This window comes from Manis pentadactyla, assembly GCF_030020395.1.
Source record: "Manis pentadactyla isolate mManPen7 chromosome Y unlocalized genomic scaffold, mManPen7.hap1 SUPER_Y_unloc_3, whole genome shotgun sequence".
Classification (NCBI taxonomy): Eukaryota; Metazoa; Chordata; class Mammalia; order Pholidota; family Manidae; genus Manis; species Manis pentadactyla.
This window is the reverse complement of record NW_026644608.1, coordinates 707,089-722,613: the sequence shown is the minus strand read 5'-3', so window position 1 is coordinate 722,613 and position 15,525 is coordinate 707,089. Positions and strand designations below refer to the sequence as shown.

General features: G+C 35.7%; 1 protein-coding gene across 1 annotated transcript in view; it reads right to left on the bottom strand.

Moving 5' to 3' along the window:
• The window catches only part of LOC130682308 (trimethyllysine dioxygenase, mitochondrial-like), a 30,571-nt gene extending 21,411 nt beyond the window's left edge, over positions 1-9,160 (bottom strand). The window contains exons 1-2 of the mRNA XM_057496696.1: positions 9,115-9,160; positions 4,176-4,455 (exon numbers count right to left, since the gene is read on the bottom strand). Coding sequence (XP_057352679.1) covers positions 4,176-4,455; positions 9,115-9,160 — 326 coding nt within the window. The remainder of the gene's footprint in view (positions 1-4,175; positions 4,456-9,114) is intronic.
• Between the last annotated feature and the right edge of the window lie 6,365 nt (positions 9,161-15,525).

The window sequence follows — 15,525 nt, the reverse complement described above, 5'->3', positions numbered from 1 at the left end:
CCTGCTCTGTTTCTCTTCCTCCCTCTGGTGAACTGGGGTGGGGGAAGGGCTTGGGTCCCTCCAGATCATGGCTTTGGTACTTTACCCTGTTCCTTGAGGCTTGGTCTTTTCCACAGGTGTAGACAGTCTGATGCAGCCTTCTTTCCTGTTGCTCTGTCAGGATTTGATGTATTTGCTATATTTTCATATTATATGTCATTTTGGGAGGAGGTGTCTGCTTCACATCTCGCACCACCGTTTTTAATCCTCTCTCTCAATTTTAAACTTTCTCAGTAGAGGAAGGTGGAGGGAAACTGAAGGAGAAAGTGTTTCTCTTGCTATTTCGGGCCCTGGCCAGAGCCTGGCTCTCTGAGTGTGAGGCTCTTAGGTAGTACCAGCCCTCTGGGCCCAAGGAGTTATTACCTGTGTGATTCTGAAACATCATCTTGGTGATAACCTTTCTACAACCCTCTCACAGAGCCTCCTCCTGCATGCAGCCACCTGTCTCGACTCCCTGGGAAAGCTCCTGCATGACTTGTGCACCGCCTCCCATGTTTGGCAGAGTTGAAAACTGAAGAGTCATTCAGCAAGCTCCCATCTCCTGCAACCTATGTGCTCTTAAATCTTTCTGCCTACACTTGCACCCAGATCTCCTTGTACCATCTTGCTGACTGTCTTCTCTGCCTTCTCCCTATAGTCAGGTAAGGTGGCCTATTGTTTGCTAAACAACTCTAGACCAGCACCTGCCTGGCCAAAACAACAACTTGTCTGCTTTAAGGTGGCTGAAACACTCTTTCTTTAAGGTCTGAACCACTTCCAGGTTTATTCTTCCTTGGATACCCTGCCTTAGTCCTAGGGTACTATAAAGAATTTCTTTATATCTTATAGTTACTCTTTTATCATAGTTCATAATTTTTATATTAAACTTTACCTGTTTAACATACTGTGTGATATGTATCTCTTGATTGGACTGCACTATTAACATACACATGTGTGTACAGTAATAAATCATGATGAAGTACAGTTTATCCTAGGAGTGAAAGGTTGGTTTAACACTTGAAAATAAATCAATATAATTTACCATATTAACAGAATAAGGAAGAAAAATCACATGATTATTTTAATTGATAACTGAAGTGAAGAGAAGGCATTTATCAAAGTTTAAAACCTATTCATGATTTTAAAAAACTGAGCAAACTTGGAAGGGAAATTCCTCAAGTGGATAAAAGATACCACTGAAACCCTTATAGCTAACATCATACATGGCAAAATACTGAACACTTTCATCCTAAGCATGTCTGGTCTTGCCTCTCTTATTTAATATAGTACTGAAAGTGCTAGCCAGTGTAATAAAGCAAGAAAAACAAATAAATAAGTATATATGTTGGAAAGGAAGAAATAAATCTGTCCCTAAAACACAACTGTTATGTAGAAAATCCCAGGACACCTAAAATAAACACAAAAATATCTTAGAATTTATGAATGATAAGATCTATCAAGGCTATAGAATACAATGCTAACTTAAAAAGAATACAGATGCTTTTTATAATGGCAACAAACAATTGGAAAATAATATTAAAATTTTATTTCATAATACCATCAAAACATAAAATATATACAATATCCATGTCTTAATACTGCAAAATACTGCTGAAAGACCTAAATAAATAGAAAGATAAGATCATGTTCGTGGATTGGAAGACTCAAAACTGTTAGTTTGTCAATTCTTCCCAGAATGATCTATAAATTCAAGCAATCCTAATCATAATCCTAACAGGCTTTATCCTAAAAAATTGACAAGAGGATTTTAAAATTTATATGGAAATGTAAATAGTCTAGAACAAGGGTTGGCAAACTATGGTCTGTGGGCCAAATACAGCTCACTGCCTGTCTTTGTAAGTAATGTTTTATTGGAACACAACCACACCCATTCATTTACATATTGTCTGTGGCTACCGTTGTGCTTCCACAATAGCATTAAGTAGTTGTGACTGAGATCATATGGCTCACAAAGCTTAAAAATGTACTATCTGGCCCTTTATAGAAAACTCTGTAGACCCCTGATCTAGAATATCCAAAATAATTTTGAAAAAGAACAAAGTTCATAAACATTTTACCTGACTTTAAAACACTATAAATCTGAAGCAGCCAAGACAGTGTGGAATTGTCACAAGGATCCACAAATAGATGACGGAACCAAATAGGGAGGCCAGGAAGATACCCTCATTCATATGGTCATTTGATTTTTGACAGAGTTGCAAAAGCAATCCAATGGGAGAAAGGAAGGTCTTTTCACCAAATGGTAGTAATAACACCTGGATATCCACATGTGAAATATATGATCTTCCATCCCTAACTCACAACATGGAAAAATTAATTTGAGATAGATTACAGGCTTAAATGTAAAAAGATAAAACCAGAGCACCTTTAGAAAAAATAGAATATCTTCATGTCATCGGGGTAGTCAAAGATTTCTTACACAGGTCACAGAAACAATGATCATTAAAGGAAAAACTGATCAATTACACTTCATTAAAATTAAAATTTCTGCTCATCAAAAGACATTGTTAAAAAATTAGTAGGTAAGCCACAGACTATAATATAACATTCCAAAAACATATATCAGGTAATAACTGGTGACCAGGGTATGTAAAGAACTCTTACAACTCAATAATGAAATGACAACCCAGTGAAAAAATGGGCAAAAGATTTAACCAGATACTTCACAAAGGATGACATATGAATGGCCAATAAGCACATGGAAAGATGCTCAACATCATCAATCATCAAAAAAATGCAAATTAAAACCCCAAGGACATATCCACCACAATGGCTGACAACATAAAGTGTTGGAAAGGATGTGGGGAAGCTACAACTCTCATTCATTGTTGGCAATTGTTTATGAAACCAAACACACACTTACTCTATGACCCAGCAGTTCCACTCTTAGGTATTTATGTGAATGAAATGAAAACACATTTATACAAAAATACTTTTACATGAACATTCATGACAGCTTTATCCATAAGAACCCCAAACTGGAAACATCCCAGTTGTATATTCATAAAAGAATGGATTTAATATTCTAGAACAGGCAAAAGTATATAAGGTGCTGAAAAATAAAAATGGTTTCCTCTGGGGTGTGTGTGTGTAGGGCTGGACTGGGAAGGGGTACAAGGGTACCTTCTGCAGTGATGTTAGCATTCTATATCTTGATATGGGTTTGGTCTACATAGGTGTATACATTTGTCAAAATGTAGCAAGTGTATATTTACTATTTTTAACATCATTGTATGTAAATTTTACCTCAATATAAAAAATATGTAAACATATATTGAACTCTACTTAAGGATACAACTGTTGAAGTATTTCAAAGAGACATGTACTCATATCTGCAATGTACTTTGAAATGTATCAGAAATAAGATTAATTGATAAATGGATAGCTAGGTAATAAAGCAAGTATAGTAATATCTTAATAGTAGAATCTAGGTTCTAGGTCCATGGGTTTCTCCCATGTTTTCAAGTTTTTGATATGTTTAAAAATATTCATAATAAAATGTTGGAAAAAATACTGAGCACCTACTCATTATTCTAGGCAATGGAGATACAAGGGATGACTGAGAGTTTTCCAGAGGAGCGCATCTAAGGGAAGTGAATTAGTATTTACGTAGTTCCTACTATGTTTTAGGGGTAATAATTAATTTTTTTCTTCAGAATTGGGTATGGAAGAACAGGCTGGAAATGAGTAGAGGTGATGAGTTCAGTCTTGAATATGATGTGTTTTATGATCCTAGAAGATATCTATGTGGTGATATTTTAGTAGACTCCTGGATATACAGGTTAGGAGATTTGCATAAATCTGGGCTACAGACAAATGTGGTCATCATGCTTTTGGATACCATAGCTGTTTGGTCACTAGCACAATTAAATAATTGTTCTTTATTTTAATAGTGTTTTCGTTTTAAAATACTATCTCAACACTCCTCCACCAACTACAAAAATCTAGTTTTCCTTGCCTGTTGGTCTATTTACTATTCCATGGGAATTAGACTAGGAATAAGAATTATACTGAGAAGAATCTATGGAATAGCAAGATTAAAGTGTGGCAGATATAAGGATCTTAGAGATTTTCATTACATTAAGGCTAATATTTGGTAAATAAATTACACTGGGGGATAGTTCTTTGGTACTCACCTGATCAAATAAAGTTCTTTATTCCATGGGTAGATATTTAAGACTGGTCCAACCCCAATCATGTGGTTGTGACAGTCTCCGACATTTTCAATATATTCATGCTTCAATGGCACTTTGCTGAGGAGTTCATATTCCTCAGGCGCCTTTTGAAGTACCTGTTCTGCTGCATAGAATCCATCTACTAGCAGTGTCCTGCCACCTGTTCCTTCATGCTTAAGACAGTGAAACACTTGAATGCTAGAGAAGGAAAAAATAAAATTATTCTGTTCAGTGGAGAAAATGGAATGTATCAAAAATTAGAAAATTATGTATAAAATGATTACTGAACCTACTTGTGTCATTTATTTTCATGAATAAATAAATCTCATTTCCCAATAATCTTCCTTTCATAGCCAACTGAACTACTTCTGTGCTTTCAAATATTAAAGCCTCTATGGGTTTCTTCTAAACATATGCAACATATCTTGAAGCCCATATGTACCAGACCCTAGGAATAGTAGCATGACTAAGATACAGTCTCTGTTTTAAAAAAATTCATAGTTTACTAAGAAGAGATAACGCAAATAACTACAAATAAAGTATCATAGGCACTAAAATAAGATTGTATACAAGATATAGTCGGGCTGTAAAGAGGTGAAATTACCCTAGTAGGGTGTTGTAAAGAGACACATTTTAGAGTGGATGAGAATGGCTTTCTTTAGTCTTAAAGAATGAGAAAGAGTTGAATTAGGATGAGACTGAGGTGAGGAGAGGGCATTCCAGGCTGAGAAAAAGTATGACCAATGATACCAATGTAAAAGAACGTATATTCAAGGAAGAGAGTAAGAAGTTCCTATCAGTATAGCACAGAAAACCACAGAAGGATTTTAAACTGGGAGACTGTACTGTCATATTAACATTTTTAGGACTTGCTTATGATGATAGTATAGGAGATGAAGTGGTGGGAAGCAAGATGACAAAAAAACGTGGATAACTGAAAGAGTAGAGAAAAACACTGTGCACTTAAGCTTAGAGAAGGGTGTTACAGAAAAGAACACACACTTAAGAGATACTACAGTGGTAGAACTGGAAAGATTCAATAACTTATTACATGTGGAGGATGAAAAGCAAGCAAAAATCTAGAATGACTCTAGGTTCTCAGTTATGCAACCTGATAGATGATAATGCCATTTGCTAAGACAGAGAGTGCAGGAAGATATGAAACTGGATGATAGTGAGGGACTGTGAGGTGTTGACGAAGAAGTTCAGTTTAGGGGCGTGCTGAAACAGTTGAGTCATATGTGGTTGGAAATGTTAGCAGGGAAAGCAAAGGCAACTGTTAATGGACTGGAAAACTGAAATATAATTTTCCAATTAATGAGGGCAAAATAAAGCTAATAGCAATTTAGAAAAAAAGAAAAATTAGAGAAAGTGAACAAGAAAGTGAAATAAGTAATAAACACAAATAAACATGGAAGGAATAAAAGCAAGGAGAACCTAATATAAATAAATACAATTAAAAGGACAAAGGTCAGTTCCGGTCTGCTGAGATTTCTGTGGAACTTCTAGGTCAGGATTATTGAGTAGCCAGCTGAAGAGGTTTAACTCAGAAGAGGGGTAGATTTGGCAGTTGTCTGTACATGACAGCTAAAGCCAACAATGCGGGAGAAAAGAGGGGCAAGCAGATAAACCTTGAGGGACAACAATATTTAGGACATGGACAGAGGAGAATAAGCCAGCACAGGAGACTGAAGAAAAATAATGAGAGATATAGGAGGAAAACCAGAAAAGAAGGAATATTTAAGAAGAGGTGGTGGTTAATGGCATGCCCCAGGAGGTCAAGTCAGATGAAGACTGAAAGGTACACACTAGATATGGCAGTAAGTTAGTTGCTGGTGACTTTGGGGAGAGTAATTTTAATTGTGAGGGGCTTGGATGAACTAGCTAAGGGTTTGAGGAGTGAATGGGAAGTGAGAATGAAAAGATACTGAACGTAGATAACTCTTTTAATAAGTTTAGTGAAGGAGGAGTAAGGAGAGGCTGTAACTAGATGGAGACAGAATCCAAGGAAGTGTACAGAAGTAGAGATTTAGGACATGAGAAGCCAAAAGGAAGGAGTCAATAGGTATGTAGAGGCTGAAAATACATGAAGAGAAACCCCAAGGAGGCTGGAAAGGATGAGATCCAGAGCAAAGAAAACACAAGGAATACAACAATGATGATGATGATGATGAAAATGGCTAAAATGACAATAATAGCTAGTATTTATCCAACACTTAAAACATGTCTCAGGCAGTATGCCAAATACTTTAGGTACATTGTGTAACTTAACCCCTAAGCAATAACAATGCATAGGTTTTATTGCTAGTCCCACTTTATAGATGAAGAAAGTGAGGCACAGAAATGTTACTTGCCCAAGATCACAAACTAATTAATGTATGTTCCAGCTGGGATGCAAATCCAGATCTGCTTGGTGCCATAGCCTGAATTCTTAACCATTCTTTCTTTTTTTAGGAGAGCAAGGCAGAGACTTTTATTTAGGCATAAAGCAAAAGGACAGAGCTCCTGGCTCAGGCCAGGAGGGGACAAGAGAGTCCCAGGGAGGTGTGTTGTCTAGGGTTTTGTTTTGTTCTTTAATTTTTTATTAAGATATGATTGATATACAATTTTATGAAGGTTTCACATGAAAAAAACAATGTGGTTACTACAGTTACCCATATTATCAAGTCCCCACCCATACCCCAATGCAGTCACTGTCCATCAGTGCAGCAAGTTGCCAGAGATCCACTGTGTGCCTTCTCTGTGCTACACTGTTCTCCCCGTGATCCCCCACACCATGTGTACCAAATATAGTACCCCTCAATCCCTCCCTCCCCACCTGCCCTCCCACACCCCTCCCCTTTGGTAACCACTAGTTCATTCTTGGAGTCTCTGAGTCTGCTGCCATTTTGTTCCTTCATTTTGCCTCACTGTTATACTCCACAAATGAGGGAAATCATTTGGCATTTGTCTTTCTCCACCTGGCTTATTTCACTGAGCATAATGTCCTCCAGGTCCATCCATGCTGTTGCAAATGGTAGGATTTGTTTCCTTATTATGGCTGAATAATATTCCATTGTGTATATGTACCACACCTTCTTTATCCATTCATCTACAGATGGACACTTAGGTTGCATCCATAGCTTGACTATTGTAAAAAGTGCTGCGATGAACAAAAGGGTGCATATGTCTTTTTGAGTCTGAAAAGTTGTATTCCTTGGGTATATTCCAAGGAGTGGGATTCCAGCGTCAAATGGTATTTTTAGTTTTAGTTTTTGAGGAACCTCCATATTGCTTTCCACAATGGTTGAACTAGCTTACATTCCCACCAGCGGTGTAGGAGGGGTCCCCTTTCTCCGCATCCACGCCAATATTTGTTGTTCTTAGTCTTTTCGATGCTGGCCATCCTTACTGGTGTGAGGTGATATCTCACTGTGCTTTTAATTTGCATTTCCCTGATGATTAGTGATGTGGAGCACCTTTTCATGTGTCTGTTGGACATCTGAATTTCTTCTTTGGAGAACTGTCTCTTCACATCCTCTGCCTATTTGTTTATCAGGTTATTTGCTTTTTGGGTGCTGAGGTATGTAAGTTCTTTATATATTTTGGATGTTAACCCCTTGTCGGATCTGTCATTTACAAATATATTTTCCCATACTGTAGGATGCCTTTTCGTTTTGTTGATGATGTCCTTTCTTAACCATTCTTATTAAAGTGTTAATAAATGTGCTTGGTCCTTGCTGTTGATTAGGAAGGATTAAACTAAAAGCACAGAAAACTACTTATCTCTGGTAGTAGGCAGAGAGAACAGTTAGTCAATATTTGAACCTCAGCCCCTGTTCAGCCGCTTCTCATCCTATTTCTTATTTCTTCCTTCTGTATTCCCTAGAATAAGGATGAAAACTGTTGGTCTCCTCATATATTGATAACGTTGAGCAGGAGCTCTAAAACCTGCTTTGTTCTTCCTCCCCCAAACCAAACATTCTTAAGTTACAAACCCTGAAGGAAATCAATTGTACCACAATCAATTGAATAAACTGGCTTCAGATTTCCCTCTATGAGATCAAGATAACAGTTCAACACACCACCAATTCATCACCCTCTCATATTGTCTTTATAAATCCATATGTACACTCACTTTACTAATATTTTTGTGCCTCTGGCTCATCATCTATATGCAGAAGCAAGATCAATAATAAAACAAAATAACAACCACAGAAGTACCTCTAAATAACAGGCAAACGGTAGGAAAGTTAAGTAGGTATTTATTTATCATGTCACATAATTACCATTTGTTTTTTGTGGTGAGAACATTTAAGATCTACTTTCTGTTAGCTATGGTGATAATCATTTGCTATATATAATGGCTGTTCACCTTGAATTTTCACAATGTTACATATGTCAATTATATCTCAGTTGAAGCTCAATAGCTTCTGATTCCATGTAAGGTTATTTTTCATTCTTTCCTGCTCTCCAATTTCTTGTAAAATGGATTCAAGTTCCTGTCAATATAATACCCAAGGTAGCTGTGTTTGGAAGATTGACCCCTTTGTAATATAAGAACTAAATATAAGAAAACTACATGAATTTCAAAACTAATAGTTAGACAATAGTTTTTTGGTAAGTTATTTGTAATCATTTTGAGAGAAAAAAGTGTGGTTTAAACAAAATTAAGATCCATTTATATAGTAAGGTGGATTTTCAATAATTCCCCAAAATTTTATTCCTGTAAGTCTAAACGAGGCTGGGCTATGGTGTTTCAAAATGCTCATGTTTCTAGGAAGAGAGAAATAAATACTCATACAAATCATCAGCAGCAGATATGATCTTGGTTCAAATAGAAAGGAAAATGACTGAAGAAACTATTCAAGACCAACACAAGTAAAGAGCCACTATGGATAATTCAAATCCACTTACCCACAGGGCTCTTGAAAATCGGTAGTATCAGTGTGCCGATCCACAGCCATCTTGGTGTATGCAGTGTCACCCCTGGAGAAGTCTGAAGTGAACTACCACATCCTTCCATAGATAGTTTCTCTGTCAAATGAAATACAGGAAGATCTTTTAGCTATTTGAAATTTTCATTCTTATCTTTTAAAACTTTCTAGTCATTTCTTTAATTATTCACAAATAACAATAGAGGTGTTTTTTTTTTGCTCCAGATTTCCATCTATAAGGTGATGATGGCAGCTGAACATGCCACCAGTCTTAACAATTCTGTTACTTATTAATATTCTATGAAGTCAGGGGGAAACCTGTGGAAGTATAATGTAGTCTGAAACGTTGGGGAATCATCCCACTCTGTTCATGTGCCTACTTTTAATAGTTTTCATATTCAAGGTTCTTTCCTGTGCTCACCTTCCTTGCATAGAAAAAGATGTTTTTATGCAGCTTTTTTTAGAATTAATTAATGTAAATTCTCATCTATCTTTTGGACATGGAGAAATAAGAAAAAAAGAAAAGGATACTTATGTTACCAAGTATTTAGTGAGATGCTGTATCACTGTTGGTGTATCACTGTTGTTGTATCTCTTCTTGAGACGTACATCACAGGTTCTGATTTTATAGTTATTTTCCCGGTGGGGTAGGATCTGACTAAAGGTCACTTTAATTCCTTAGCTTTCAGTTCATGTTATTCTCTGAACCCTCAAAGTCTATACAGGAAGTGTTCTTCCACTGGAACTATAATCTCTAAAGCATTCTCAGGTTATTTATTGCTTCTTTTACTTGAAAGTTCTCAAATTGTATTTTAGACTGAATGGTTGACAAATGTTGACTATACTCTATTGGGATAGGGAAAATGACCTAGCACACTATCTACTACACAATGAAGTATATCTGGCTATTAAGTAAAAGGAAAGTAATAATTATAATAAAGTAGGTTCATTTAATACTACAGAAGATCCATCTATATACTAACTAGAAATTCAGACTGGCAAGTGGCAAGAACGCTGTATTTAGCATCAGGAAATCTGATCTCTCTGAATCCTACCGGAATCTGAATCTGAATTGCTTACTAGCAGAGCAATCCTGGGCAAGGCACTTAACATATCTGAGACTCAACTGCTTCATCAGTAGAATAGGGGATAAAACACACACTTATCAGGATTTCTGTAATGACCAAAAGAAAATAATGGGTGTGAATATGCTGGTTAAATGCTATATGGTATAAGGCAGTATTATTAACTACCAGTCTCTGATGAAACCTTAGTAATCATAGAAAGTAAACTGTATGATAGTCTGGCACCATCTTATTCAATCCTTTTATTGACTACATGGGAAGGCAGGTTGTTGGTAGAACTCACACTACTACCTGTTCTCTTTACTCAGTTAGTGTTTTTTCTAGTATGCAGTGGTACCTCTCACTTTGAGGATTTCGAAAAATATACCAGTAACTTTGAAGTCTTCATCATAATAAACATATACGTGTCTTTAGAGATTAGAAATCCAAGCCTCAAGTACAGCACTATAAATGAGAATACCCTTATTCAGGCCACAAAATATTCTAGATTAAAAACAAGGGTATTCATATTCTGGAAATAAATTGCAGATAACAGGGAACTAATGAATTACCTGATCAAGCTGATCCGTTCTGCCACCTTCCCGTCCTGCCACCTTCTCTGTGTCTTCTTGAGTGGGAGGAACATTTTCTACAAAGGCAATTCCAGAGAGCAGAAAGTTTTGCAGAAAGTCCTTTAGTCCCTCATTGGTTTCTAAGAAGCTCTGGAAATCTACAGATGGAACTTGGGCTTGCTGGAAGATTTCAGCATTCCATAAAATTCTAGGCTGGATGATCCTTTGTTTCTGCCCTTCATAGCTGTTTTTCACCAGCCAATCCAAATCATATCTAGTCACATGACCATCTGGCCCTTTTAAGAGAAAAATAAGAGGGATTGCAAAGAGTAATTATGAATACTGCCAATAATTTACTGCTTAAGAATTTTATTTTTAGCAACCAATTACCCAATGTTTTATTGTTTATGAAGCCAAATTAAAATGAGTGCTTAGAATGTTTCTAAGACAGAAGTATTTGTGAATTGAGCACTATGATTTAATAAGTCAATGAATGAACAAATAAATCTCCCCATCAGCTAAATAAGTTTATGGAATTATAGCTACATAGTAAAGGACCTTTCAGAGCATTCATTAAATCATTAAAGAATGATAATGACAAAAATCCCAGTTACTTTTTGGGTTACTCCTCTCTCTATCTCCCTGCCCCCATTCTCACCTCTCTACACAAACTTTTTGAGATACAAGGGTCTAATTATTTTACTAATGGTGGAAAACGTCAGCGACTCACTCAAGATCACACAGCCAATAAGTACCAGAGTTGGAACTAGAACTCTGGCCTCTTGCTTCCCGCAGTTCCTTCCTCTTCTAAATGAATTAGGGCACTCTGGTCTAGTGATATTACATCGACACATTATGAAGTGACTTCAGAAGTGACTTTTCCCACTGTGCCAAAGAAGCAAAATGCTTTAGAAAATCTTCAGGATAAGCAAAGGATACAGCAAGAGGAGAGAAAGGCTATGCTGGAATTTTATCTCTCTTTCTTTAAAACTTTCTGCCTCTGTCTCTGCTTTCTCTCTCTTTGGCTTCTCACCCTTTGAAAACAAAGTATAAAGAATTCTGAGAGAAAAATGAGGAAATAGAAAAATCACCTATGCTCATCATTTTTGCATGCAGATAAAACCAGATGGTATATGTGTGTGTGTGTGTATATATGTATGTATATGAAAGGTTGCACCTTGTCATTTAACATTTTAATGATTTATCATTAAAAATTAAATCTTCATAAAGTGCCTTGTAATTTGCAGAATATGTACTACCAAAATTTATGTAGCTAGTCTCATCTTTTGGAGCATGTACTTTGATTTTTGAAAAATTTCACTTTTAATAGTTATCATCCTTATCTATATTTCTGATAATTTTCTTGAAATAGAAACATACAAGGTGGAATTACTAAAGCCAAAGTCTTTTTTTTACCAATTTAATTTTTTAATAGAAATATCATTGATATACAATCTTATATTGGCTTTAAATATTCCACACAGTGGTCCAACAGTTACTTATACTATTAAACCTTTACTCCCCACCCCAGTGTGCTTACTATCTGTCAACATAGGAAGATGCTACAGAATTATTGGCTATATTCTCCATGGGGTACTACTATCCCCATGACCAACTTGTATTATGATTGAGAATTTTTGTGCCCCTTTATCTCCCTTATCCTCCACACACACACACACACACACACACACACACACACACACACACACACCTCAACCCCTCCCCCATAGTAACCACCAGTCACTACTCAGTGTCTGAATCTACTGCTGTTTTGCTCATTTTGTTTTGTTTTTAGATTTCATAAATAAGTGAAATCATATGGTATTTGTCTTTCACCACCTGGCTTTTTTTTTTTTTTTGCCTTACTGAAAGGTAACTTTACTTTGTATACAAAGCATTCAAGCATTAAAAAGGAGGAGAGTAAAACAAATGGGGGTGGTATGAAGCATTCAAGTATAAAAAAGGGAGTACTGCTTCATGTATACTTATTTCAATTTACAATTCTGGGTTTGGTCTGTTTTTTTACATTAGAAGGTAAAGCAAGGTCCACATTTTCTTGTTCACCACTAATCACTAGCATTTGACATAGTGGCTGAAATATACTAGGTACACAGTAAATATTTGTTTCATGAATAAAATACGAAAGAAAGAATGAAAAGAGATTGAATAAAGAAGATTAATAAATTCAACATAAAAGTCTCAGAAAATAAATAACGCTGTCTTATTTATGCAATGCAAATTAGGTAAAATTTTAAGTTTTTTTTTCTCTAGCACAAAAATACCCTCATATGAACACCTAAATATCTTATCTTATCCTTATTCAGGTACTCTCATTATTTCAGTACTCTCATTTTTGCAAACACACATAAACACACATACATACACATACACATGATAACATGATATAGATAAATAACCTGGAAGAGGAAGTAAATGATAGAGTAACAGCATTCACAATCTGTTGTTGACATACAATTACATGAGTGAAGCAAAACAAAGCAGACTTTTGCATAACATGGGCAAGAGCAAACACAGCTGGATAACTGGTACTGGATGGCAGATGATTCACTGTAGATTCGTGCAAGGTATTGCACATTTAACTGAACAATGTAAATTATGTGCACATAATAATGGGTTCTAAAGTAGCTGTAATTCTCAAAGATAATATCCAGGTATTATTGTGAACGACTCAATGAAGATGTCACTTCAATGTTTAGATGTAGGCAGAAAGGCAGCTAAGATGTTAGGTTGGGGTAAGATCACAAAAACTCATCACAGAAAACATTCTGTCACTAAATCAACCAATGTGACAGGCTACCTCAGGAAACACATTTTCCTGAGGTGATACCATGTCAAAATCATCTGAAATTTCCACTTAAAATAATGTTAACGTATTTAAATTACATTACTTTTTTTATTTTTAGGAAAATATATAGATAGAGGCTGTGCATTGTTTCATGAAACCAGGATGCAAGATGAACAGGTCCCTGATGAGCTGCTAGTGTCAGAAAAAAAACTTACTATGTGTGAGTTTGGGTAGATAATACAGTAAGGAATAGTATTCCTAATATTCAATGAGAGGAAGAAAATCAAATGGTGAGGACAGTTGTTAAGCAAGATGTGAGTTTGATGAAGTCGGTATGAAGCAAGTAAATCCACTTCTGTGTTTTTATCTCAAGATACCTTTCTTCAATTTCTTATGATTGTTTACTCATTCTGTCAATAAAGTGTGAACAAAAACTAGGCCATAAGGCTGTGTTTACATAAAGCTAAAACAAGTGATGGAAAACTAAAGAGATCCCATAGCTCCTATACTTGCTTTAATTAGAGAAATTATAAAATCATACAGTAATTATCTGCTAGTGGTTCATCTCTTTTACTCCACAGTGAGTTATTCAAAAACAAGACTCAATATTCAATAATGTATGCCTAAGCCTCCAGCTTCTGGCATTTAGTGATCAATAAATGTTAACTGGATGAATGAATTAATGAAAGAGTTCACTTGCAAATGAATGAATTGGTTTCATTTGCATACCACCAAGGAAAAATTGTCACTGCTTCCTGAGGTGTGAAACTGTTTCCCCAATGTGTGAATGTAACAGCTTGGATTCAAATGACTCTGTTACAAATATAAATATTAAATACGAAGTATTCTGGTGACCAAATAAATTACTAAGCTTCTTTACTTGCTTTTCTTTTTTTAATCAGTATGTAACTTCCTTGAGCAATTCCATCTATAACTATGAATTGCGTATCTACTCATAGATGTTACATACCCTATGGATTGCATGAAGAGAACACATATTGCCCTGCGATCATGGGTCTTAAAACAGTTGGAAAGATTGAAAAGTCATTAAAAATGTGATAACTCTTGCCAAAAGAACAATATAGGTTAACACGCAAACATATAGCAAGATTTGTCCTAGTTACAGGGTCAGGAAAGTTTCCTCTTAAACTCAGTACGGTGAAGAACTCAAAGATGGGAGAATAGGTAAGCAGGTTGACATAAGTAGATGGAATTTGAATGTCCTCATTTCCTTATGTGAGAAAACTGGAACACTTACAGAAATGGAAGTCATGTAAAGGAAAAACTTTGAAAACAAAAAGGTAAGTGGTTTTACTAAAGCAGGGCAGAGGTAGCTATCTGAACAACTCAGCCTTTTCAGCCACTTAGACACTTTTGACCTTATCTTTAGGATAATGGGACATTAAACATTCTGATAAGGGGAGGAATATGTTCCAGTTCATGTTTATAACAAGATTATTCTGACTACCGCATGAAAGATGGGCTCAGATAGGTACGATACAAATTAGGAGACTACTGCTTCCACTTAAAACTCAAGAAAGACTTATGTACGATATGAAGGGCATATTTATCACAGTGGAATATAGGATATACTGATTCCCAATATCAAGTATGTAGTAATAATTATGAAGCATTCTGGAAGATAGAATTAATATCATAGTCTTTTTGCATGATGAGATGATCAAACAGCACCTAAAAATTAGCATTCTTTATATAATTAATACAGAGTTCTATGATTTATCTCCTGATTATTGTACTGCTTCTTTATGAAGCTATCATTATACCGATTCATCTGTTGATTTAAACCACCAGTCAGTTGAGACAATCAGCTTATTGAAATTGTTGAAATTTTACTAACTGAAAATGTTATTTAATTGAATTAGTAAAAATTTTCACTGATTTGTCTGGTTGTTTTATTAAATTGGTACAAATCAATTACCTACCTAGGCCCCT